Below are 27,227 nucleotides of genomic sequence, written 5' to 3'. Positions count from 1 at the left end.
CCCTATATTATTCTGCAACAAACGTTAAATTTTGACACTTCGGGTTTTTCAGTATCAATAGTCAACCAACCTCTGTGAATTACCCTGGGTCCTGAGACCTGGGGAACCAACTGCCTAGGAAACTGTTTCTTTTGAATGGGGTGTGGGTCCAGAGTCAACCCAGTTTAAAATCATGATGTGCTCAAGGAGCAGCCCTTGTGCTCACTGTAACTGTAGGTGAAAGAGAGTCTTTTAATTTAGCTCTGTGTTTTCACGGGGCTTCAGAGACCCCTTAGATATTGGATTTCTATCCTTCTCAGGTGCAAATTGTATCAGATAATCTATGCCTTGTTATAATAACAAACACCAGAATAAACAAGCAGTTCTGCATTTTTCTTTTTTGTAACGATTGGTTACTCTGTAGTTAGCATCTTTCCACAGCCAGCTGTGTGGGTATCAGTGTTGACACTGGCCTTGAATAGGCTGCCCATCCTCTGGAGCTGCCTCTAGGATAGACAGGCTTGTCTCTGAATCTCTCTACTTCCAACTTACACCTGCTTTTTTTTTCGGTCCTCTTCCTTTTCTCCTTTTCCTTCCCTCCAACTTGCAGTCTTAACTAGAAGTTTTCTGCTGCCCCTTAGCATATATCAGTCCCATAAAGCATCATGACCCTTCCTTCTCCTGCTCCCATCAAAGCTTACAGAACTGAATTCCAATCCTTCGGAGTCTTATTCTCAGAAAGATAACAATCTAATGCACTTATTAAAGTATTCTACTTATCTCTTAATATTTTAATAAGGGACAAATACTTAACATTTAGGAGTTGCTCTTGTGGTGGGAAACTAGAAGCCTGGGGCAGGCAGTGGTGGAGATATTTTTTGTTCATTTTTATTTTTGTTTTTATTTTTTGGCAGCGCCCATGGCATGCAGGAGTTCCTGGGTCCAGACTAAACCCATACCACAGCAGCGACCTGAGCCATAGCAGTGACAATGCCGGATACCTTACCTGCTGCTGTGCCACTAGGGCACTCCTGGTTTTGGATGGGAAAGCCTCCCCATTTCCTTCACATCACACCAAGCGGCAAAGCCTAAATACTGGGCGAGTGCCATCCCTGCCCATCTTTTCAAAACAAAGCTTGAGAAGGGACCTTGGGATATCACTAGTGATGGGGGGATCCCTTCTTTTAGCAAAAGAAGCATGGTCTAAATGCATCCAGGTTGGATTAGGTAAAGAATGAGATGGAGAAGGAGTTGTGTCTTTGAAATCAGCCAACCCCACAGCCTGGGGCAGGCGTTTGTGGTCAGCTGAGTCACACTGCCCTGGGATTAGCCAGCTCTACTTTCTGTTTCAACAGTAAAAAGTCTTGCAAAACTGCTGGCATGTGAGACAGAGGTATCCAGAAAGTTTTGGCATCTTTTCCAGCAGCATAACGGGTTTTAGGGAAGAGACTTGTGAGAGCGTGGTCCATGCACTCCACCACCAGGGACAAGTCCACATTCATAAAGGATTTAGAGCCCTTCAGTTTGCTTAGACCTGTGAAAAGAGACAAAAGCCCATTTACTCTGTAGAAGGAGGTGGGGGGAGGGCCGTGTGAGGCCAGGTTGTGAAGGGGAGGATGCAGTGTGGGAATTTATTTTGGATTTGCCATTATAACTGGGTTCCATTGTGACGGGCCTTCCATCTGTTCCTCAGAAAAGGTTGAAGCAGTGCTTTCTTTTTCTTTTCTTTCTTTTTTTTTTTTTTTTGGTCTTTTCTAGGGCCACACCTGCGGCACATGGGGGTTCCCAGGCTAGGGGTCCAATCAGAGCTGTAGCCGCCGGCCTACGCCACAGACACTGAAATGTGGGATCCAAGCCACATCTGCAACCTACACCAGAGCTCACGGCAATGCCAGATCCTTAACCCACTGAGCAAGGCCAGGGATTGAACCCGCACCCTCATGGTTCCTAGTCAGATTCATTAACCACTGCGCCACGATGGGAACTCCAAGCAGTGCTTTCTTTAGACCAGTGGCTCTCAAACTTGAGTGAGCAGCAGAGTCTCCCAGAAGGCTTGTTAAAGAGAGAGCCCTCCTCTAGCTTCTGGCTCAGTAAGTGTAAAGTGGAGGCCAAGGGTTTGCACTTCTATCAAGTTTCCAGGTGGTGCTGATGGCTGATGGCGCTGGTCCAGGGACCAAGCTTTGAGAAGTGCTATTTTAAAGCACTGAGGGAGAAATACATCATCAAGTCTCTGGGGCTCCTGAGCCCGGAAGTTAGTAGTTTGATTCCGAGTTTATTGTAAGGGAGCGCTACGTTTATGGGAAATGTGAGTGTGCACACGTGCCTGTGCGTGTGAGTGTGTGCACTCCTACACCACATGCCTCTATAATTCAGTGAATAAAGAGAATCATTCCTCAAAGCCTGGATCAGGGAGCTAAAGTTATCCTGATTCTCAGGCAAATGAAGTGTTTGAGTAATGAGCTAAGATACCTTTAAAGAGGCAGGTATTTTATCAAGGGATTGGCGATGGCTTGGAGCATTCCTCCCAAGCTCTTAAAACACAACTTGAGTTGCGTCTTCTCCAGGGAAAATCTATAGTGTTAAATCTCTCTTTCAACTTCAGGCCCCAGTAGCCGCAAGTTGTTCAAAGAGCCTGATGGAGGTGAGCTCATTGGCTATTTTAAACTCTTATTGCTTCAGCCTGGGATATGAAGCAAGGGGAGCTTAAATTTGTGGTCTAACTTTTCCTTTCAGGGCCACATCCGTGGCATATGGAAGTTCCCAGACTAGGGGTCCAATCGGAGCTGCAGCTGCAGCTACACCACAGCCACAGCAACACGGAATCGGAGCTGCATCTGTGACCTGCACCACAGCTCATGGCAATGCCAGATCCTCAACCCACTGAGAAAGGCCAGGGATAGAACCTACATCCTCATGGATACTAGTCAGGCTCTTAACCTGTTGAGCCACAATGGGAACTCCTGTGGTCTAACTTTTGAGTCTGACTGATCTCGAGGTCCTAGCTTGGAAAATTCTAATGACAGCCACCAGTGCAAAACTGGGCTCCAAGTCTTTGGCAATTCTGAGGCAGGACACCTGACCCAGGGCCCAAGTCAAAAGTAATTGTGAGGTGGACATTGATGATAATACTTGTAGGCACTTAGAAAGTATCAGCGTCAACATCAAACAGGGAAAGCTCTTTCCAATGAGGGACTTTGTTTCTGGACCTACTTAGAACTTTTAGAGGTGGTAAGTGAGTGAGAAACAGCATTTCACAGCAGTGGTTGTAACCTATATGTAGTGATGTGTCAGCACGGGGAGGTTTGTCAATCCAGATGTTCTAGTTGATATACAGGTATCAGTGTGTGTGTGTGTGTGTGTGTGTGTGTGGTAGGGTGGTTAGGTCATCCTGAAAACCTCCCCAGGTGGATCTGCCTTGGCACTTGGCTCCACCTTGAAAACTCCCAGCCTTGAACCTTGCCACAATTGGCTGTCGTACCAAGCCACTGATGAAGAGGCAGGATTGTGCCTGGGGCTAGAGGACACAGAGTTAGGTGGGGCCATGTTTGGCTCAAAGCAGGTGCTTAGTAAGTGTTCGAGGAATATCAAGGAAACTTTAACAGTGCCAGGAAGTCTGGCGTGGAGGTGCAGCCCTGACAGGAAGTCCCTCAATGCCCCGTTCACAGAGCAGGGCCCAGAATAGGTGGCAAAGTCAGGCTGTCTGGGTCCAAATCGAGCGCTCATGAGCTGTGCCTCTTTGGGCGAGTTACATCTCTGTGCCTATGTTTCCATAAAATTCAGTGGCCTTATTTGGGCATTTGAAATGAATGAGTCTGTGTAAAGCACGTAGAGTGGTGACAGGTACACAGTAAATGTTCAGTATGTGTTAGTCATCATTATCTAATCTTTATTATTATTCCACCACCCCTGACTCAGTCTGACTTAACGTTACTTCTCCTTCCATTTCCAGGCCCCATGTGTTCCTGCTCCAGAAAGCTTCCACCCAAATGACTTCTTCCTGTCTCTAGACCTTATTCAAACCTGCCCTTTCCTATAAAGTGTTCTTAGCCAGCGATGCCTTTATCCTGTGCTGAATTTCTTGGACACACTATCTAGGGCCCTTCTGGGAGGTTGGGTGGTGCCTAAAAAGCAAAGGATCAATTTTCTTGCACATTGTAGAGTCTCTGTGTTCAGTCCCATCTGGTTACTTTTTGTGGTTGACTAGTTAAAGGTCAGAGTCTGAGGCTTTATCTTTGGTAACCTCCACAAATCTTTGAACCATGTCGAATGAGTGGTCAGTCTTTATTAAAAGAGAGGTGTGTATAGAGGTGATGATAGTGGGCTCTGGGCCGGGCAGGGCCAGGAGGAGTTGTATACTCAGGTAGGTCATCTCACCTGTCCAAGCTTCTGATCATGCTGTCATTTTTTTTTTTCTTTTGTCTTTTTAGGGCCACACCTGAAGCACACAGAGGTTTCCAGGCTAGGGGTCGAATCAGAGCTATAGTCGCTGGCCTACACCACAACCATAGCAATGGGGGATCCAAGCTGCATCTGCGACCTGCACCACAGCTCACGGCAACGTCAGCTCCTTAACCCACTGAGCGAGTCCAGGGATCGAACCCAAACCTCATGGATACTAGTCAGATGTGTTTCCGCTGAGTCATGACGGGAACTCCTGCTCTAGTTCTTTTGAAGAATAAATGATATAATTCATAGGGCACTTAGTATAGAACTTGGCACTTAGTACATGCTCAGTAAATGTTTACAAATACTCAGAGGAGCAAGAGATGACACTGGAATTAACAGGAATCCCTGATCCTTATTTGAGATCTCAGTTGGTATCTTACCATGAGCACTGTATTTTTATTTATGTTTGAGTCTCCTTTGAGCTGTCTGGACAATGAATCCCATAGGACCCTGGGTCGACCAGAAACTCACATTTTTCAATGTAACCTTCTCCATATTGTTGTCTGATGTCTGGAGACAGATGATTCCAAATGGCGAGTTTTTTTTCAGCCGTCTTTACTGGGTCTGCCAAACCTGTTTTGAACAATCCTGGTTCGATGCATGCGACGTGTACACCAAACGCTTTCATGTCCCGCCTGTGAAAAGAGTCCATTGAAGATGTTTAATTCAGGCTCATTTGGAGAATGTTTGCTTATAAACATTTTCATGGAATTACAAAATCGGGTGCGTGGGAAAGAGCATCTTGATCTCCCTTCTCAGTTTGCAGATGAGGAAACTGAAATTCGGGTGAAGTCAGGGCTGGTTTTAGTGGCAGAACAGGAAGGGATCCACCCCCAGTGCAGAATTCCCCCCATACTATACTGTCTGATTAAGTGGACAAGCACTGGGTTAGGGACAAGGTTCCTCTCAGTACTCAAATTGCCTGATGGCGAAATTGGCTAATGGCTGGCCTGGCTGGTTAAGTTACCTCCCCTCTAGACATGGGAGGCAGCACAAATGAGGGATGCTAAGGGACACGATGTGACAATCCCTGACCTGACCAACCTGTTCCGTATGCTGCTTGGCAAGCTCTTTCATCACATTGTTGCAGAAAAGCAATAGTCTGCTCATAAACCATGGGTGACAGGGTTTGAAGGGAATACAGTGCCCCTTTCTTTAAAGCAAACCAACGTGTCGCAAACGGTTATATGAGCAGTTGTTCCCTAAATATTAATTTACACGTCCACCAGAAATATATGAGGAAGTAATTAGTCATTTTGCAGAAGTCTTCACCATAACATGTTTAAAAGTACTCCACCAGTAAACTTAAAATGTGGTTTATCTTAGGTTCCGCTTTCTAGAAACATACCCATTGTTCTAGTTTGAAGTATATTTTACTAAAATGCAAGTTAAAAATGCAGATTAGCTTAACCTGGAAAGATTTTGGAAGGTGTGTTGCTTGCTTACCTTAAAGTAAAAAGTTAATTGTATTTTTCTCATTTACCTTCTGGTCTCCTTTGGATTTTGGAAAGTAGTAGTCTAAGGGGTATTTGGGGAAACTTGTCCCCCACCACACTCATGAAAATAACATATCATCTAGAGACAAATGACGTTAGGTCCACAGCTAAGCTTACCAGGTAAGTAAAACCAGTATGGAACTAGAATGCTTGCTGAGCAAATACAGCTTTAATGAGCCCCAGCCTTCTCGCAGTTGGATGGCTGCTCCTTAATCCTCCTATAATGTAGAAATTCTGGAGCTGCCCACTGGAGTGTGCCTGCATGCACGAGTTCTTTCTCTCTCCTTTTCTTTGTTTCTTTTTTATTTTCCTTTTTTCTTTTTTTTTTAGGGTTGCTCTGGCATATGGAGGTTCCCAGGTTAGGGGTCCAATCAGAGCTACAGCTGCCGGCCTACATCACAGCCACAGCAACATCAGATATGAGCTGCATCTGTGACCTACACCACAGCTCATGGCAATGCCAGATCCTTAACCCACTGAACAAGGGATCAAACCTGCAATCTTATGGTTCCTAGTCAGATTCGTTTCTGCTGCGCCACAACGGCAAGCCCCACAATACATTTCTAATACCAGTTCCAAGACTTAGAAATAAACTCTCTTCGTTGGTTAATTACAAGCATGGGTTAGCTACATTGCAGTCCCACAAAACCTTGAGTTGAAATCTCTTTTTATTTTTTTATTTTTTATTTATTTATTTTTTGTCTTTTTGCCTTTTCTAGGGCCGTTCCCATGGCACATGGAGGTTCCCAGGCTGGGGTCGAATTGGAGCTGTAGCCACCAGCCTACACCAGAGCCACAGCGACGAAGGATCTGAGCCGCGTCTGCAACCTACACCACAGCTCACGGCAACGCCGGATCGTTAACCCACTGAGCAAGGCCAGGGACTGAACCCTCAACCTCATGGTTCCTAGTCGGATTCGTTAACCACTGTGCCATGACGGGAACTCCTGAAATCTTTTTTTAAGAGTGAGTAAATCCCTAAGTATACTAAAATGTTATTATGATACTTTTTTTTTTTTGGTCTTTTTGTCTTTTTGTTGTTGTTGTTGTTGCTATTTCTTGGGCCGCTCCCGCGGCATATGGAGGTTCCCAGGCTAGGGGTTGAATCGGAGCTGTAGCCACCAGCCTACACCAGAGCCACAGCAACGGGATCTGAGCCGCGTCTGCAACCTACACCACAGCTCACAGCAACGCCGGACCGTTAACCCACTGAGCAAGGGCAGGGACCGAACCCGCAACCTCATGGTTCCTAGTCGGATTCGTTAACCACTGCGCCACGATGGGAACTCCTATTATGATACTTTTGATGGAAGCCTGGAACCAAAGGGCCACCAAGGAGAGTAATGGAGTTTCCCCGTGACCTTGCTATTCAAAGTGCCCTGAAGCCCTTTAGCACTTGGGTGCTCTTCAGAAATGCAGATACCAGGTCTCCCCTAAGACCCACTGAATCAGAACCTGCATTTTGACCAAATCCTCAGGTGATTCAAATGCATGTTAATGTTTGAGAAGCACTAGGTTTTTTTTGACAGCACCTGAGGCATGTGGAAGTTCCTGAGTCAGGGATTGAACCCCCACTACAGCAGTGACAATGCTGGATCCTTAACACACTGAGCCACCAGGGAACTTCTTCATTGATCCATTTTTATCGTGCCTTCATATCCTACCAGAGCCTTAACTGATATAATCATTCACAATTTAGGGGCTTTGAACTGATGGTCACAGTTGCTGGTTGCAGGTGAGAGGGATAATGCACACTCCTGTTTCTCCCACTGAATGCAGCTACAGAACCTGGACAGAATGCATGGAGCAGCAATTTAAAAACTCTGAAAAGCAAACATTATTAGGCAAAGTAAGGAAGAAGGGCAGATTTTGAGGTACCCCTGAACTCAAGGTGTGTTTCCTGTTTTCCTCCCGTGTCCCTCACTCATGTACATAAACATGACATAAAGGAAAGACATAAAGGAAAACACCCTTGAAGTAAATGGAAAGTTAGAAAGCAAGACAGGAATGAAAAGATATAAAGCAGAACCAAGTGAAACTTTTACCCTTGAAAAATATAATAATATAATAATCAAAATAAAATATTTACTGTTAGACTCCATAGTAAAATGAAGATGAAGGAAGGTCAGTGAATTTGAAATTAGATCATTAGAAATTACTTGATCTGAACAGCAGAGAGAAAAATAATTGAAAAGGTGAACAGAACCTTAAGGACCTGTGGGACAATCCCAGAAGATCTAATGTTTAGTTTAGAAGGAGAAAGTGAATTGTAGAAAAAAATGTTTGAAGAAGCAACGCCTCAAAACTTCCCTGAATTGTCAAAATCCATAAACCTACAGATTCAAGAAACACAGTGAAATGCAAACCCAAGGAAATTCATGCCTGGGCGCAAGTTGGGGGACTTTGTTCGATGATTTAGTCCTTTTATGGGTTTATGCTCTGGGATTCTCTGATAACACACAGCATAAAAAACATGGTCAAGGCTTTATTGTGGTAGCAAAATCTTCACTTCTAATTAAGTAAGCTCCTACTCTGAGTTTCATTTGAAAATGCAAACGCTAGAGGAAATCTGTCTTTCTCCTCCTTGGGGTGGAAGCAGGGGAGGTTACGGTCCTTTCAACTATGGTGTCTGAGATTTTTGGAGATGCAAGTCCAGAACTTGCAATTAGAGGGAAAAAAACTTGCATAGCTGAGTCATTACTTTGTGATTATTACATTTACCTTACCAGACAATTTTCTACTGAGGTATTATTTACCTATTTATTTACTGCCCTTTTTTTAGGGTCGCACCCATGGCATATGGAGGTTCCCAGGTTAGGGGTCAAATTGGAGCTACAGCTGCCGGCCTGCACCACAGCCACAGCAACACAGGATCCAAGCTGTGTCTGCGACCTACACCACAGCTCATGGCAACACCAGATCCTTAACCTGCTGAGCGAGGCCAGGGATCAAACTCGCAACCTCATGGTTCCTAGTCAGATTCGTTTCCGCTGTGCCATGATGGGAACTTATACTGAGGGTTTCGATAAGATGATATTGTTGTGTCTGCAACTGACAGGATTACCAGTGGAGAGACCTACCCTGATTAGGCCTCTCTCTATGATTCCCTGTTAAACAAGCTGATCTGTTGAATATATATTTGTTGCCACTATCCACATCATGCACTCACACAAAAAGGAAAAAAGTCCTTGATAGATTTAGGTTAAAATCTCTATTCTAAACAGCTTCGTGATCGTGGGCAAGTTATCTAATCTCTCTTAGTTTCAGTGGTATCATCTGTACATTGGGAATAATATAAATAATTTAAATAGAGTGGTACATAATAGATGTTCAGTTAAAGTAAGAGTGACTATTTCCTAATACGGCCATGTGTGCTTTACCTTAAGCTGTCATTGAAGCCTTCTACTGCATATTTGGATGGAGCATAGCCCCCTCCACCGAATGCAAGCCGACCCCCAATGCTGGAGACATTGATAACCCTTCCCCGAGCTTTTTTGACCAAGGGAAGCATATTTAATGTCACATTGATGAGTCCAAACAGATTCACTTCAATAGGTTCTCTGTAGTCTTCCACCGTCAGCCAGTCAGTGGGCGCCAGCACGCCGAGGATGCCAGCGTTGTTGATCAGACCCCAGAGACCTAGAACAGAGAGGAAGGGAAGGAGGTGTGGTAGAAGGTGGCACTTACACGGGCATCTTTTTTTGGCCATATCCGTGGCATGCAGATGTTTCTGGGCCACAGGGGTGACAATGTATATGGGCATCCTTGATAGAAACACAGCCCCTGCCTTACCTGATGGTGCCATTTCCTCCTTTTACTCATACTCTTTCCTGCTTTGAAATACTCTGCTGTTTCGGGAAGTGACAGCACAAAGGCAGGAGGCTAGGTTGAAATAGCTGCAGTTCTGTGACTGGAAGCCAATCTCACAGTTATTCTGTCTTTTTTTTTAGGACCTCACCCGAGGCACACGGAGGTTCCCAGTCTAGGGACTGAATCAGAGCTGTAGCCCTTGGCCTACACCACAGCTCACGGCAACGCCGGATCCTTAATCCACTGAGCGAGGCCCGGGATCGAACTCGCCTCCTCTTAGATACTCATTGGGTTTGTTAATCACTGAGCCACAAGGGGAACTCTACAGTTATTCTGTTTCTGGCTGTGAATGCTAAATACTGATACTGTCAGAGTGAGACTTTCTGCTTTTTAATTTCGGATGTGAGTAAATTGGTCAGTTTTTCCTACTGTGCTTGATGGCAAAGCCAGGGAATATTTTTAAAATGTTCTTTATAGGTAAAGAACAACATCAATCTACTTCACACTTATTTTTGGTAAAAAGATCCAGTCACTGACTTGGCTTCTTTTATGATGGGAAACATTCAATATTGTTAAAGGTGTTTGGAATTCAAGCATTGACAACTACCTGGATCCTTACCAAACCACTATTTTCGAGGCTGATTCTCAACTATATAATGAAGGTATGATAGAGAAAAATCACCTACATTTGTTTTGTCCTTTTGGAAACCAAAATCTTCATCTATGAGAATATTTCAAACTTCATTTAAGCCAATAAGAGTTTTCTAGTTAGAATGGTGCCAACTTTGAAGAATCTAATGCAAAATGAGGGTCCAATGACTCATTACTCTGCCTGGACTATCTAAGACACCTTTGCTCAGATTCTCAGACCATTTTCTACCTTTCCCAAATGAAAACGTGTGAGCTCTGGAACCATTTTGTTGTGAGAATTGGGTCCCAGCTATCCAGATAGCAATTTGGGCATTACCCCTAGCATCTCTGGTAGCTTTTAGCCCCAAGTTCTGTAGGTGGCTAGAGTACACTTCATGGGAAAAGACAAGGAAAAGTCAATACCTCCCATCTCCGTTCTAAATTCTCTCACTTGGACTTAAGCCTGAGGATAACTTGGGCTGTGTCTCTCATGCACATAGAGAGCTTGCAACTTAGAACTACTTGGGGGCTATTCTAAGATTTCTCCAATCTTTTCCTATACACAGCTGGTATTGAGGTGACATTTTCTTGAAAGACCAACTATTCGAGATCAGAGCACATTTTATTTAGCTTTGGTTACTTCTCAATACTCCTTCATTCTCCCCATCCCATCACTCACCTTTCTCCCCAACTTGGTTTTTCACCCACTGGGCAGTCCTCTTGACGTTTTCTGGGTCAGTTACATCCAGAAGCACAGTATGAAGCCTCTCTGAGGTTTCCGCCTTTAAAGCTGTTGATCCTGATTCAGTCAGACAGGCAGCAATTACATGAAATCCTTTTTTATCGAAAGTTCTGGCTGCCAAGTTTCCAAAGCCAGTGTCACACCCAGTGATGAAAATATATTTATCAGTGATGTCTGCAATCTTTAGCTGTCTTTTATAATTCCATAGAAAACCACAAAGGATCAGTAGGGCTAACAACCAAAAGAGCATTTTTTTTCCCTGTGTGTGACAGGGATGCTTCTTTCTTGAACAATAAAAGAAGACGGCGTCCTGAATGTACAAAATTAGAGAGAAAATTCAAATTAGAACCATCAAGGCATTATAACCCAGAAGTGATGATCTTAAGATATTTAATGTGTTTGAGTGGATAAATGGTTAAAAATTCAATAACTCTTATTTGATTGGAAAGATACCCATTTAAGTGTTAAACCCCACCTCTAAAGTAATGCAAAAATTAACCAAGTAATAGACAAAGTTGACAAGGGTCATTGGGTTGATATGACATTAATCTCTTGTGAATCTTCTACTTGAAAGATAGACTCTCAGGTGAAGCCTTATCTCTTGCAACTTAAAGACATTTAAGAGTAGAATAAATAAAATGTATTAGAAAATGCCATTAAATTTCAATTGATTTGTCAGATTCTTTTTTTTTTTTCTTTTTCTTTTTTTCATATCTTTAGGGCCCCACTTGCAGCACGTGGATGTTCCCAGGCTAGGGGTCAAGTCAGAGCTGTAACCACTGGCCTCCACCACAGCCACAGAAACACCAGATCCAAGCCGCATCTGTGACCTACACCACAGCTCACTGCAATGCCAGATCCTTAACCCACTGAGCGAGGCCAGGGCTGGAACCTATATCCTCATGGATACTAGTCAGATTCATTTCTGCTGAGCCATGATGGGAACTCCGATTTGTCAGATTCTTAATTATTTCCAGACTGTGGGGGAAAATAGAGTGCTCTGGTGTTGCTGCTACCAAAACATTTCCAAGTTGGTTTCCATTTTCTTATTACAAGTAGGTTAATAAAACCTTCAACACAACTCTGAGACTATTACAACTCAATGCAGAGAAAATTAGAGTGAGAGGCCACCAAGAATTCACCGAGAGAGGATGAGTAGAACAGGAGAGATGTAGAGAAAGACTGATGGTCAAAGGCACAGAGTCCCAAAACAAATCAAGAACTCTCAGACTCTGTCTTCTCTGGAAAAAAAAATATTACATATAAAGCAGACAAAATAAGGCATATTCCTACTTTAATATGGGAGGCTTTGGCTATAACTGTCGAAGAATTACCTGGAAAACTAATTTAGTCAGGCTGGTGGGAGCATAGGTCCCCAAATCAAACAGGCAGAGGGCTTTCTTCCCCCTGCTCAGAGCCTGCATCTGCATTTCAGTCAGTGTACATCACCTTTGCTTTTGTAAATTTAAAGGAAGTGTTATTATTTCATATACGTTTACTGAACCAATTTAGAAATATCACAATGATTTTTGGATTGAAAATAGATATTAAAGAAAGCATGCTATATTAGTTTTATAGTCTTGATCACTTAAGTGTATACACCATCTTGAAAGTTCTACTAATTGTTATTCAGGGTTTGGTTACAAAATAACAGCATTGGAATTCCCTGCTGGCCTAGGGGTGAAGGATCCAGCATTGTCACTGCGGTGGCACAGGTTTATCCCTGGCCCGGGGACCTTCTGCATGCTGTGGGCATGACCAAAACCAAAATAAAAGAAAGCGAAAAACCAAAATAGCAGTTGTGGATGAATCAGCCAATTGTAACATGAAAACAAGTATAATATTAATTTAGAAGTGTAATATCAAAAGTTTTACAGGAAAGACTTTATTATGGGATATAAAATTCCATGTGTAATAAGACGTTTGGTTTTTATTTTATTTTTTTACAAAGATTATTACTTTTATTCTGGGTACCAGTGGCCTGGGAAGAGCAATTCATCCAGTAGGATGAGGTGAACAAGAACTGGAGGCTATTTGCCAACTTTCCTCAGGCCCAAGCATCATGGTGGCCCAGGCCTCCTAGCTCAGAGCCATAGGGTGACCCAAAGGAAGGAGCCCATCAGGCCATCCCACATAGGAGCAGCCCTGGCCCATCCTGGCTCTGTCTGCCTGTGGAAGGAAGAGGAGCCACCGAGAACATCATATGAGAGAAAGATTTTATTTCCTTCCCTCAGCACTCAGAAATCCTGCTCACTTTGCCCTTGTGTCCACGAAATGCCTTTGCCCTTGATCTACAGCCACCCTTAGAATTAAGAGGAGCCTTGAGTGCCTCCTGGAGACAATGGACAGGCCCTGAGTTGAAGTTCAGACCTCAAGGATGCTTCCAGAATCGTGGTTGTTCATGGACAATGCTCAAAAATACTTGTAAGGCCAAGGAATTTTATAAACTTTATGTGGATTTTCCTTCTTAATTTTTTTTAAAAATTATTTTCTGGTTTTTCCCTTGAATCAGCTTAAAAAATTACTCATTTTTTCCTGTTTGTAAAAGTAACTTATGCTCATGATAAAAAAATTAGCAAATAGAGAAACATTAAAAAAGGAAGTAGTGATTATCTTATTTAACTCAATATTCTGGCACATTTTCTTCCAGTTTTTTTCCTCCATATACATTTTTCCTGCACATATGTACAAATATTTCTTTCCTTTTTTCCCCGTCTTTTGTCTTTTGTCTTTTTAGGGCCGCACCCATGGCATATGGAGGTTCCCAGGCTAGGGGTCCAATGGGAGCTATAGCTGCCATCTACACCACAGCCGCAGCAATGCCAGATCCGAGCCGGGTCTTCGAACTACACCACAGCTCACAGCAATGCCAGATCCTTAACCCACTGAGCAAGGCCAGGGATCAAACCCACAACCTCATGGTTCTTAGTTGGATTGTTTCCGCTGGGCCACGAGAGGAACTCCAATATTTCTTTCCTTAGTAAGGAATACAACATACACACTGATAGAACAATACACACACATACACTCATGTGGGCACATACACACAACTTTATTGGTTTATAAGGAACAGGTTATTTCAGATGAAAAAATAATCAATGTAATATATTTTTACTTCTCAAGCTAATCTTGGGCTCTGCTTTCATCTTTTTTTTTTCCTGCCACAAGATCTATAGCTAAAGAAAGAAAGGGTAAAATAATTGTTAACTTTTTTTTTTTTTTTTTTTGATAAATATGTATAAGGCAGATGGATAAAAAATAAGGCAGAAAGGTAAATATTAAAATATGGTAGGTTTGTGCAAACTCGTTGATTCTTGTGTGATAGCTGTGACTATTTCTAAAGCAGTCAGGTCTTTAGACTATTATGGCTTAATAATTTGATATACTTTCTCCAAATCTCTCCTGTGTAGGAATTATTGATTTGTTTCAAGTCAATGACCATGTAACAGGATTTCTCCTTCTTTTACATAAACTCATTAAAAGTGTATAAGTTTAAGGAATGTGGTGGTGTGAACCATTCCTGCAGAATTTCATATTTAGTCATGTTAAGGAAATCTCATGTTTATATATTCAATTAGTATAGTGTTTTGCTCAAGTTCTGGTCTTTGTAAATAACTGTTGAATAGCTAAATGTTGAGTGTATTCCCTGAGTGGATTCTATAGCCTTCATTGCAATCCAAACTCCCATGAAAATTATGTAAAGAAAGCAAATACTCATGGAGTTTAATGTTCCCTAGAGCAGAGAGTGGAAACTTTCTGTTTTGTGTTTCGCATGTGGCAAGTCTAAGGGGAGCAACGGTAAAACAGTGGCTTACATTTGTGAAGCATTTTGCACTGCACTTTTAAGTATAGTCTCTTATTTGATCCTATGAACAGACTTTTCAGTTAGAAAGAGTATGTTATGCTCCTCATTTTATAGGAGAATTAATATGCCAACTAGTACATGTAAAAGGAATGATGGGTTTAGCAAGTCATCATTTGACAACTGGTACAGTAACAATGGTTTTAGACAACTGTGACATTAGTGGGTGAAAAGTAACTATGGAATCTCAAAGGATCTCTGCATAAGGTACTTACTAGTTAAAAAGAGCAATAGTAATTTCAGAGTGGAGAAATCTGACTGATACTATTTTAACCAAGTAATAAAAATTAACACTACTAGTTATGGGACAAACCAATATCACCTGCCTTCTGGATTGGCCTATGGGGAAGGACAGAGTATCATTTCGGTGCATAACCGAAAGCTAATCATGCAAGGGGCTCATCTTCCGACTCTGCATGATGTACTCTTGTATATCCTTACCCTTCAAGAGCACTCTGCCTGTACTTTTCAAGAACCTCAAAGGCATGAACAAAGGAAAAGAAAGGCTGAGAACTGTTTCTGATGAATGGAGACTAAACTTGTGATCCTGCACTAGAAAATCATCCTTCCCTTTTGTCAAAAGGAAGAGTTTTGTGTTGACAAGTAAAATTTGAGTTAGCTCTATAGATCTGATCTTTTTTTTTTGGCCACAACAACTAGTTGAAACTCCATGCCACAGCAGTAACCTGAGCCGCTGCAGTGACAATGCTGGATCCTCAACCTGCTGTGCCACAAGAGAACTCCCAGATAAATAATATTGCATGAACACTAATTTCTCAGTTTTGATCATTTACCCTGATTATGTAGAAAATGTCTTACTTTTTAGGAAATACACACAGAAGTATTTAAAGATTAAGTAGCACCATGTTTTCAACTTTCGAACAGTTCAGAAAACGATAAGAATACACATACAAATAAACATATGAAGAATACACACATGTGTCTATAAAGAGAATGAGAATGTAAATATGGTACAATGTCAGTATTTGGGGATTCTGGATTGTGCTATTCTTTCAACTTTCCCATAAGTTTGAAATTATTTCAAAATAAAAAGTTAAAAATTTGGCAAGGGAAAATTAAACTTTTTTTTTTTTTTTTTTTTCCTGAGAAAAGTGTTGATTTGACTGCTTTGAGTTCCAGGCCCAGAACAGTTAAGAACGATTTCATGGCCAGGACTTCAGGATCTAATGACCTTGGAAAGCAAGTTTTTTGCCTTCTACTCTTTGGGAAGTTCCCCTTCATAACCACTGGAGAAAAACGAAAACTCAAACCAAAGCACTCAGACCCCATCTTCCTTTCTTATCTTCTCCATCTCCCCCTCTCCCCGCCCCCCCCCCACTCCTTTCTGTAGCCAAACCAGTTTTTCTCTGGTGACAAGAAAATGGAGAGGTTTTAGTGGTTCAGGGTGGACTCACATTACAATGTGTTATCTTCATTAGTTATCCCACTGGGCTGAGGGTCATTTCGGATGCTGGTGTCCCAGCCCACAGCCCGAATCCAAGGACTGCCAGACTTTACCTAGAGTTTGGCCAAGCCTGTCCTTCCCCCAAAGATCATTGTCCAAAAATACTGGTTCTTCTTCCATCCCTCAGGTTCACATTCCTCTAGGTCATTGGACCAAATCAGCGACAAACCAACACCTACCTTTGTCCTCTAATATTATTTTAGCCAATATGCCACCTCTGAGTAACAACCCTTGATCAGAGTCATTGTGAACATGACCTGTCCACAGAAGCTGATTGACAGCTGATTGGTTCATTGACCACCAAGAAGTAAATGAGTAACAGCAACTAATAGGGCTGCTTCAACCATATTCTGCCAGCTGTGGTCACCTGCTCATAGTTCCCTGGTGCCTGCAATTCAGGGACTCAAGACACTGACTTTAGTTGCATGGGGTGTTTTCTTATTGCCTGTGTCTTCCAATATATCTCACAACAAACTGTTCAGTAGGGGTACAAATCTCTTGGGTCAAGGTGAGAAGCACCTAGGTCTGTAATAGTCCTCCTAGCACTTAGGAGCTGTGAGCCTCTTGGCTCCTCAAGGTCAAGAAGCAAGTAAGAGAAAGCAGATCTGCCACCCCTCTACTGCAGTGTATGAGCACAGATACAATTCTGAATATACATCCTCTGAACTGGTTCTGGAGATTTTTCTTTTTCTTTGTTTTTTTTTTTTTTTTGGTCTTTTTAGAACCGCATCTGCGGCTATGGAAATTCCCAGGCTGGGGGTTGAATGGCAATTGCAGCTGGTGGCCTATGCCACAGTCACAGCGATGCCAGATCCCAACTGCACCTGTGTCCTAGGCCAGGGTTGGAAGCCGCATCCTCACGGATACTAGTCAGGTTTGTTACCACTGAACCACAGAGACAACTCCATTTTTCTTAAGCCAGGATAAATACTGGCCACTCTGCCAGTAAAAATGTGGAAAGCATGGACTAAGCTCTCTCTCTCTCTCTCTCTCTCTCTCTCACACACACACACACACACACACACACACACACACACACACGGGTTAGAAAACCAGGCCTCGGAATCAGGCTGGTAAAGTTTCATCTCAGTTCTTCTATCATCAAAAGGCCTTTGGGTAAATTACTTATATTTTCTTAGTTTCCAATTTCCTATCTGTAAAATGAGATCATACCTTCTATCTTGAAGAGTACCTGGTGAAATAAAGTGACTAAAGGCTGGCTACACAGGAAGAACCTTGTCATATGGCAGGATCCATCACTTTTTTTGTGAGGGGGCTGCTCTATGCATTGCTCTTATCTTAGCATGGGGTTATTCAACCTCAGGACTTTTGCAGTTTGGGGTGAGATATGATAGGATTGTGGGGGTCTGTCTCGTATATCTCAGGATGTTTATCGTCTACTGTCTAGAAGCCAGTGGCCCTCTCTCCCCAGTTATGACAACCAAAAATATCACCCGACATTGTCAGATGTCCCCTGAGGGAGGAGATCACTGGTCTAGAGCTTCCTTGTCTTGGGTGGGTGTGGACATGAGTCAGAACTGTACAGCATCTGAAACTATTTATCTGGAAGCTCAGTCATTAGTTCCTCAATAGTGCCACACTGATGAGAGTTTATTATTTTATGGCCTTACTATAAAAAAGTTTTGTACTTAAAAATATTACTCATGTCCTGCTACCATAAGCATTAATTTCTATGATTTTTTTTTCAAATTGCCTTTTGTCATCAGAAGGATAGGAGGCGGTGAACAAAGCCAAATTTGTGTGTGATACCATTTATGAATTTAGAAATTATGAAATTAGCACTCACAGCATTTATGAGGCCTAAATTCTGATTGGTTTGAGTTTGGATCTTTCTAGACTCCTCTGAGGGGTGTCCTTCAGACGGGTGGCCTGTTAACTACAGAATTCAGACTATGCTCCTAGACACTTGTGGTCCCTGGGACTCCCGGTTGACCAAATCAGGCAGGAATGATAGTAACTACTATGATGTATTGAGCAAGTACCACATTCTAGGCCCTCTGCTAAGATCTAGAAATATTTATCTTACAGTGAGAGTTCCCATCGTGGCTCAGCGGAAACAAATCTGACTAGCGTCCATGAGGACACAGGTTCGATCCCTGGCGTCGCTCAGTGAGTTAAGGATCTGGCGTTGCTGTAAGCTGTGGTGTGTGTTGCAGACATGGCTCAGACCTGGCATTGCTATGGCTCTGGTGTAGGCCAGTGGCTACAGCTCTGATTCGACCCCTAGCCTGGGAACCTCCCTATGCCATGGGTGCGGCCCTAAAAAGACAAAAAAACAAAAAAACCCTTATAGTGAAATTATCTTCGTTTTATCGACGAGGAAAAAAAATTCAGAAATGCATGTTAATTGGCTCAAGATAGAACTGTGTTGTTTTGGGGGCCGTTACCCAGGCCACTCAGTTCCAGCATCGGTGCTCTGCTCCACTGCTACCTGGATTCCCATTCAACTCTGGGAGTCTGGGCTGCGTGTACACTTCACCCACGCCTTGTGTAATACTTGGTATCAAGTAAATAAATGGAGAAGGAAAGAAGAAAGAGGAAGAGAAGGAGGTTTCCACCTGAACACCAGGGTTCTAGTGATAATTGTATTAGTTTTTGAGCCCTCTGAATCCTCAGGGCAAAAGGATAATAAAAATAATAATAGTCACACTTCCAACTTAGATTAGATAACTGAAACATTTTTTGAAAAGTGTTCAAATAAAATTGATCTCATTCGATGGTTAAAACTTCCATGAGCTAAGTAGGGTAGGTGTCATACACAAAGGCCACTTGCCATTGAGTGGCCAAATTTCGCTCTCTGAACTCCCAAACTGTGTAAAAAGAGAAGGTTGAAGTAGAGAGAGATGAACATGTTATCAGGCAATAGGAGAAATGGAAACATATCAAAATTCTCCACTCTGCCACAAAGACTCAAAAGGAAAAAAGAAAGGAGAACAAATTTTCTCTTTCATTTGCGGGCAGAAGGCTGAAGAACGACTCCTGCACAGTAGCTGTAGAAAAATACTGCAACTCCACGGCTGTCCTTAACCACTTCTGCTTCTTTTTTCTCTTTCTGGGTTTCTTTTCCTGGTAAAGTATCTAAAATAAGATCCTTTGATTTCACTTCTCTTATTCATCTTCCTCTCCCCTTTAAAAATAAATGACACTGTTAAAAAGACACAAAATGGAAAATAAAGTCCCCATGTTTCAATGTCATTGTGAGGTATATTTTTACAGGAAATCTGGCGTTCTTTCTAGATACTTCCTTTCATACAACTTGATTACATTTCCACAAAACTTGACAAAGGAATTTGTTTTAGAAAGCAATACTAAGACTAGTCATTCACACTGATTGTTAAGGGACTTGTAGATCTTTATTTTTCTTTTCAATTTGTTGCAGTTGTGACCTGACTTGAATCAACAACTAAGTATTTATCAAAATACATCAGAAGGAGAACATTTAGCAACAGCTTTCTGAAATACTTTCTTTTTTTTTTTTTTTTTTTTTTTTTTTTTGGCTTTTTGCTATTTCTTTGGGCCACTCCCGCAGCATATGGAGGTTCCCAGGCTAGGGGTCCAATTGGAGCTGTAGCCACCGGCCTACGCCAGGGCCACAGCAACGCGGGATCCCGGATCCGAGCCGCGTCTGCAACCTACACCACAGCTCATGGCAACGCCGGATCGTTAACCCACTGAGCAAGGGCAGGGATCGAACCCGCAACCTCATGGTTCCCAGTCGGATTTATTAACCACTGGCCACGATGGAATCCTGATATTTCTTTTTTTTTTTTTTTTTTTTTTTTTTTGTTTGTTTTGTTGCTATCTTTGGCGTTCCGCCATGAGGTCCAGGCATCGATCAGCTGTACCACCGCTACGCTAGACCACAGCACGTGGGATAGCTTGCCTTTTGAGCTTTTTTTTTTTTTACCTTGAAATACTTTCTTTTTGAGGCTTTCTGGTACCAGCTTTCTTCATGTTGACAGCATTCTGGCTGGACATGTATGTCCCTTGTACATTTAAATATTGAAAACCTGGTTAATTTATACCAAATTCTTTTTTTTTTTTTCTTTTTGACTTTTTAGGGCTGCACCTGTGACATATGGAAGTTCCTGGGCTAAGGGTTGAATCAGAGCTACGGTTGCCACCTGCACCATAGCCACAGCAACACCAGATCCTTAACCCACTGAGCAAGGCTAGGGATCATATCTGTATCCTCAAGAGACTGCATCATGTCCTTAACCCCGTGATCCAAAACGGGAACTCCCCCAAATCCTTTTTATTTTTACCTTTTCATTAAATCAAGAAATTCTGTCACTATTTAACCCAATTCGCCTTTCTGAGATTTCTGTGGCACTTTTCTTTAAGAAAAATGACATTTGGGCCTAATGATGGAAATTAATTCAAATGATTAATGAATGATGTTTCTCTGAAAAAAAAATATTCAGGTTGGGCACACAGAAATCTAAAAAAGTTAAAACAAATAAAGCCAAGGGATCCTACCTGAAATAGGCTGACATTAAGCAACTAATGCTCCACTGAGGGTCTGATTAAAATAATAATAATGATTATGGTGCCACTGATGAAACAGTTGAGAAGGCATTCATCATCGTAAGTTCCCTCACTCACTGGGGTGAAGAAACCCCTCCACCGGTTCCATTTCCCTTGACTTCCTGCCAGAAGGAGGTGACCCGCAGGACCCGGTGTGCCTTAGGTGGTGGGGCAGTGAGGTGTGGGGAGGGACATATACCCTTTGCAGACTCACTCTGACAGTTTCCCAGCAGAGGTGTGCCAGCCCACTCTTGCAGGGAAGACCCGAGGAATTTACTTTTTGCATTTTTAGTTCTAAGGATTAAAAGTTTTCTGATTTTCTTTGGCCTTTTCTCAAATCTTTTAAATTATAATTCATCAAAATAGCCATAAGAGTAAATAAATAAATATTCCTAGTAAATTAATATTTTCCTAGGTTTATTATTTCGCCAATAAGCTTCCTGAGAGTATTGGCAGGTTAAGAATTATTGTTAAAGCCATGGTTACCTTATTATGTCACTTGAATAAAAATTGCTGACTGGGGAGTTCCCTGATGGCTCAGTGGGTTAAGGATCTGGCATTGTCATTGCTGTGGCTCAGGTTGCTGCTGTGGCATGGCTTCTATCCCTGACCTGAGAACTTCCACATGCTGCAGGTGTGGCCAAAAAAATTTGCTAACTGGAAGACATTCTGTATTGTTCATTATTATAACTTATAATTACACAGCTTCAAAGAAAGCTTAGAATGTAAAGATATTGTTACATACAGGTGCAGAAAGTGTGTTCAAATCTTTATGTATTTCTTTTAGTCTCAATTATGTGCGCAGAAGCAGGGTTTTTTAAGGACAATACCTTGAGAAAGTGACATTTGTTATAAGGGTTTTAAAACAAATTTCCATTTTCCCCATTTGATATGTATGAGATAATAATTTTTCCTTGTATTTAAACACTAAGCTTTGTCTAAAAATTTGACACATTTCATAACTCAAAAGTACAACAAAGATGATACAACATTTAAATTTCATTTTATGCAGCATCTAGCCAAGGATATTTTTAGACCACCTAATATATGCCCAGGGATGCTATGATAAATAAAGCACACTCCTTCCTCTGCAGCTAATAGTGCAGCAGGACATTTCAGAACCATTTGTAAAACCCTAAATTGAATTTTAATTTTTAAAAAAACCTGTTTTCTTTAAATTTTCCCCCAACTGCTAAAAATCAACCCATTGAGAGAGAGGAGAGAGAGAGAGAGAGAGAGAGAGAGAGAGAGAGAGAGAGAGAGAGAGAGCCACACCACCATTTGAATCATAAAGCCTTTTAAAAGGGCTGCCCTGGAATCCACTAAACTTTCTCCTTTTCTCAGAGTATGTTGGGAGTTTCAGCTAAAATCCCAACCGCCAGATCATAAAATGAAGAGTGAATATCTGAAACAGGTTGATTGTGGAGTTCCCGTTGTGGCGCAGCGGAAACGAATCCGACTAGGAACCATAACGTTGTAGGTTCGATCTCTGGCCTTGCTCAGTGGGTTAAGGATCTGGCGTTGCCTGTGAGCTGAGGCTCGGATCCCTCGTTGCTGTGGCTGTGACATAGGCCGGTGGCTACAGCTCCGATGAGACCCTTAACCTGGGAACCTCCATATGCCTCGGGAGTGGCCCTAGAAAAGGCAAAAAGACCAAAAAAAAAAAAGAGTGACACAGGTTGATTGTTGTCATCGCAGTGTCCAGGAATCAAATGCATGCTGAGAATCTCTCCGCGTCCTTCTGAACTAGACAGCATCTTTCTCACTCAGTTTAGCATGTGTGTGAAATCGCCCAAGCAGACATCTGATAATATTGGTAAAGCAGGTTGACTAACAGACCTGGCCTGCGGTTTGTAGCAAATCCGTTGTTCCAATCAGAAACTCCACTAAGATTCGCACTCTTTTCGGAGCACTTCCGCACCCCAGTTTCCTATTAATTCTGATTCACTGTTGGCCTTGAGAAGGTACAGAGAGATGAACTAGACGTAAATGTAATTGTAACTCTAGGGTGCTAGAGAACATTCAAAGAGAAACCGGGGGAAGTTCAAGGCGAGGTCTCTCGTGACACTGAGTCATTTCTGTGGTGATATGGACCCAGTAACCATCAAACATAGCGCCTCTGTTTTTAAATAGCAACAGCTGACCAGAGCACACAACTTGATTTGTTCTGTAAGAGTGAGGAAAATCAAGACAGTTTGAAGGTTGACAGGAGCAATGAAGGAATAAATGACAAAACTCCAGCATCAGTTACCTTTGGTAAGATGAACCAGGACACAGAAGCTCTTGCGGAGTCCCTGGGCTGATTGCCACCTGGACCTGCCTGATCTGCCCGCTACACTGGAGGAAGGAAGCGTTGTGCCACACTGACTTCGCAGGTCCTCTTAAGGTGGAGGTGCCTGGGGTTCTGTCAAGCAGTATCTACATGTGTAAGGACTCTACTGTCCTCTCCTGGCTCTGTGAGTCACCTTCCGTAAATGGTGATGACTAAATCTTCTATGTGTGAAGGAAGCTGTGGGTCACATGTTTCCAAAGGAATCAGCCGGGTCTTTAGTGAAGAAAACGTAGTAGCATTTAGAAGGGACTTAAATATGATCAGTAACTCCTGATCCTCACTCCTTTAACTGAGTACTGAAGTAATATAGCATGGAAATCTTTTGTAAAAATGCTGCATTATTTTAATCATTTAATTTTTGAGTGATGATTACTGCTCATAATTTCTAGTATTTTTTCTTCTTCCTGTTAACATGGCTTTGCTGACTTCGTACTCTTTCCCTCCTAAGGGGAGGAAGTAGGAGAAATCAATTCCTGATGATTCTTTTTTTGGGAAGAGGCCACAGCACACAGACTTGATATGGGATCTCAGTTTCCAGACTGAGACTGAACCCAGACGCAGGGTTCACTAGACCACCAGGGAACTTCCTCTGATGATTTTTTTCACCATTTTATAAAAAAATATTGGTTTTAAAAACAATTTAAAGAAACAGGAGAGTGGAGTTATTTATGTATCATAATCTGTGCTTTAGCTTATGACAGGAGATATTATTGAAGTGATCTCTAGAACTGAGACCACTGGGAATAAAATAGAATGCCCCCTCTTTTCCCAGAGTTGGTAATTTTGGAGTTGATAACAATTAAAAAAAATTTTTGGAGTTCCCATCATGGCTCAGCTGTTAATGAATCTGACTAGCATCCATGAGGACATAGGTTCAATTCCTGGCCTCGCTCAGCTGGTTAAGGATCCGGCATTGCTGTGAGCTGTGATGTAGGTCGCAGAAGCAGCTTGGATCCCAGGTCTCTGTGGCTGTGGTGTAGGCCAGCAGCCATAGCTCCGATTTGACCCCTAGCCTGGGAACCTCCATATGCTGCTGGTGCTGCCCTAAAAAGCAAAGAAAAAGAATTTATTGAGGTATAATTGATATACAATATTGTATTAGCTTTAAGTTTACAGCAAAGTGAATAAATTATAATATCTCTCTAGTCCTTTTTCCCATATAGATTATTACAGAACATTGAGTAGACCCCCTGGGCTTATACAGTAGGTGCCTGCTAGTAATCTACGCAACATGTAGTAGTATGCATTTGCCAACACTGTCCCCCCAATTCATCCCTCCCCCCCTCAGTTTCTCCTTTCGTAACCCCAAGTTTGACCTCAAAATCTTTCAGTCTGTATCTGTCCTACAAACAAGTTATTTTGTATCATTTTTATTAGATTCCATATATAAGTGATATGATATTTTTCTTTCTCTGCCTGGCCTACTTCACTTAATATGACAATCTCTAGATCCATCCATGTTGCCGCAAATGACATTATTTCATTCTTTTTTTTATGACTAACAATCAGCCTGGCATGTCTGGGGAATGTACTGAGGCTGCTGATGCTAATATGCGCCTACCACCTTCCCCTTAGGCACACGGGCTGGTACAAATGCCACTGATAGTTTAGTTTCAGTCTCCTTATATACCAATTTACTGCTATACATCTCAGATTTCCCAGGCCTCTTTGAAAAATGTAGTTTCTTACAGTTTAGCTGAGGTCAATGGATGAATGTCCTTATCTGTCTAGGTAGGGTTTAGACAAATATCACTTTTTAAATTACATGGGGATCTTTTTTCTCCAAAAGAACAAAACATCAAGACTGAAATACACTCAGGTAAAGATTTAGGTTGTCCAACATGTCCAAATATATTCCTTGCCTTTGACATTCTCCAAGTCAGAGTAGAACTTAAATTAAAAAAAAAAAAATGTCTTTGAGAGATCCCCATGAAGAAAGGATGGAGCTCCCCCTGTGGTGAAGTGGGTTAAGGATCCAGCATTGTCTCTGCAGTGGCTCAGGTCACAGTGGAGGCTTCCACCTGATTCCTGGCCCAGGGCAGTGAGTTAAGGATCTGGCATTGCCGCAATTGCTGCATAGGTCGCAGCCCTGGTGCGGGGCTGGGGAGGAGGAGGAGAAGGTATGATTAATACCTGACCCTTCCTTCTAGCAAGTTATTGTCAGTGAGAGTGGAGAGAGCTCCAGGCACCTGGGTGGTCCTGGGGGAGAGACAGGAAAAAGCTATAACAAGAGTAGGTTTTGCTGACCCGGTAATCTTGTCTAGGGCAGCCCAGTTTAATAATCTTCCCAAAGAGACTTTTGAAAACATCAGATGCTTCGAATGATTTTCATATTGGGTACCACATGCCATGTGTCTGGATTCCAGTGCACCCAGTTTAGGGATTCAGCTTTAGTAGCCCTGGTACGGGGGTTGCAACACTTGGTCCCATTAAGTGATCAGTTATCAGAATCATTTGTTAGCAGTGCCTTATCTGGACAGTTACCATATTTGCATTCAACTTCACTTTCTTAAGTGCTACATTTTCTTTCATTCCCATTCCTTAATAACGCAACCTGTGAAAGTGTTTCTTTGTTCAGAACTCTCCCTACATGAGACTTCCGGTCATCAAAGGTGATGTAAAAAATCCAGAACCAAATTGTCATTCTATTTTCTTCCAAGCTTTTTTTTTTTTTTTTTTGTCTTTTTAGGACCGCACCGGTGGTGATGGAGCCAGCCTATGCCAGAGCCACAGCACAGCAGGTTCCCAGCCATGTCTGCAACCTACACCACAGCTCACTGCAATGCCAGATCCTTAACCCACTGAGTGAGGCCAGGGGTTGAACCCGCATCCTCATGGATAGTAGTTGGGTTCGTTAACCACTGAGCCATGATGGGAATTTCCCTAAGCTCCTTTTAAAAACAGAATGTTGAAAAAAATAATAAAATAAAATAAAATAAAATAGGAGTTCCTGTCATGGCACAGGAGAAACAAATCTGACTAGGAACCGGGTTCAATCCCTGGCCTCGCTCAGTGGGTTAAGAATCTGGCGTTGCTGTGGCTCTGGCGTAGGCCAGTGGCTATAGCTCCGATTAGACCCCTAGCCTGGGAACCTCAATATGCTATGGGTGAGGTCCTAGAAAGACAAAAATAAATAAATAAACAAAACAGAATATTGTACTGTGGATTTCATTCAAATGTAAATTTCCATGTTGATAATTGGGGTGTTATTATAGGGGTATAACTCTAGATATTACTGTAAACAAAGCACTAAACATGTGACTCTCCTTCTAAATGTGGTTGCCCCCCAGATATTTCCCTCTGATTTCTGCCCAAGGATGGGTTCTTCACTCTCTTCCAGACACCAAAACACAATGAGAGTACCTAGATCCAAAGCTGTCTCATGGGACACCCATTAGAGGCACCTTGTAACTGCCCTGTGCTGGAATGGGCCAAGCCACAGGGAACCCTGAAATGGGAGATGAATGGAGAAAAGCACTTACCCCAGCAGTACAGTCTGTAGGACTCAACTCCTGGGGGATGGCTGTGTCACTCTAGTAAGGATTTTGCCAGGGCAGCAGGGCTGTTCACAGAGTTTGCATGTTGGATGTTCTCTTTCCTGCGTAATGATATAGTCCTCTTTCCAAGGTCACTCCCAGTGACTCTGAATGCCTATGAGTTGGGTTTATGGCTTCCTATTAAAAAAAGTACACTCTGTAATTTCTACCCCCTCCCTTTGTCAACAGACAGCTCTCTTATTTCCAGTATACAGGTTCCCCTTACTACATTGACAATGACTTTGACATGCGAGGAACTTAATTGTGAATACTATTTGTAAATGCATAGCTAGGCTTGGTCAAAGCCAGGAGCTCGGTTATTCATTTGGCATTTCCTGGTTGTCCCAAATGTAAGATGAACCCGGGCTGATCTTTTGTTTC

The 27,227-nt window shown here is 42.4% G+C and overlaps 1 protein-coding gene across 4 annotated transcripts; it reads right to left on the bottom strand.

Moving 5' to 3' along the window:
* Nucleotides 537-26,941, bottom strand: DHRS9 (dehydrogenase/reductase 9). Of its 4 annotated transcripts, XM_013982216.2 has the most exons (7): nucleotides 26,793-26,934; nucleotides 23,230-23,523; nucleotides 22,818-22,933; nucleotides 11,041-11,413; nucleotides 9,302-9,560; nucleotides 4,897-5,060; nucleotides 537-1,513 (listed from the first exon to the last, which is right to left on the bottom strand). In XM_013982216.2, exons 4-7 carry the CDS (start codon nucleotides 11,351-11,353, stop codon nucleotides 1,290-1,292), a joined length of 960 nt encoding a protein of 319 aa, XP_013837670.1. In that variant the 5' UTR covers nucleotides 11,354-11,413; nucleotides 22,818-22,933; nucleotides 23,230-23,523; nucleotides 26,793-26,934; the 3' UTR covers nucleotides 537-1,289. The 4 variants fall into 4 exon arrangements, with proteins under 4 accessions (XP_013837670.1, XP_020930803.1, XP_020930804.1 ...); XM_021075144.1 differs by lacking the exon at nucleotides 22,818-22,933 and having other exon boundaries at nucleotides 26,793-26,933; XM_021075145.1 differs by lacking the exons at nucleotides 22,818-22,933; nucleotides 23,230-23,523 and having other exon boundaries at nucleotides 26,793-26,941.

The sequence above is a fragment of the Sus scrofa genome, chromosome 15 (assembly GCF_000003025.6).
Source record: "Sus scrofa isolate TJ Tabasco breed Duroc chromosome 15, Sscrofa11.1, whole genome shotgun sequence".
NCBI classification, from domain to species: Eukaryota; Metazoa; Chordata; class Mammalia; order Artiodactyla; family Suidae; genus Sus; species Sus scrofa.
The sequence above is the reverse complement of the archived record's forward strand: the minus strand, read 5'-3'. Positions and strand labels throughout refer to the sequence as shown.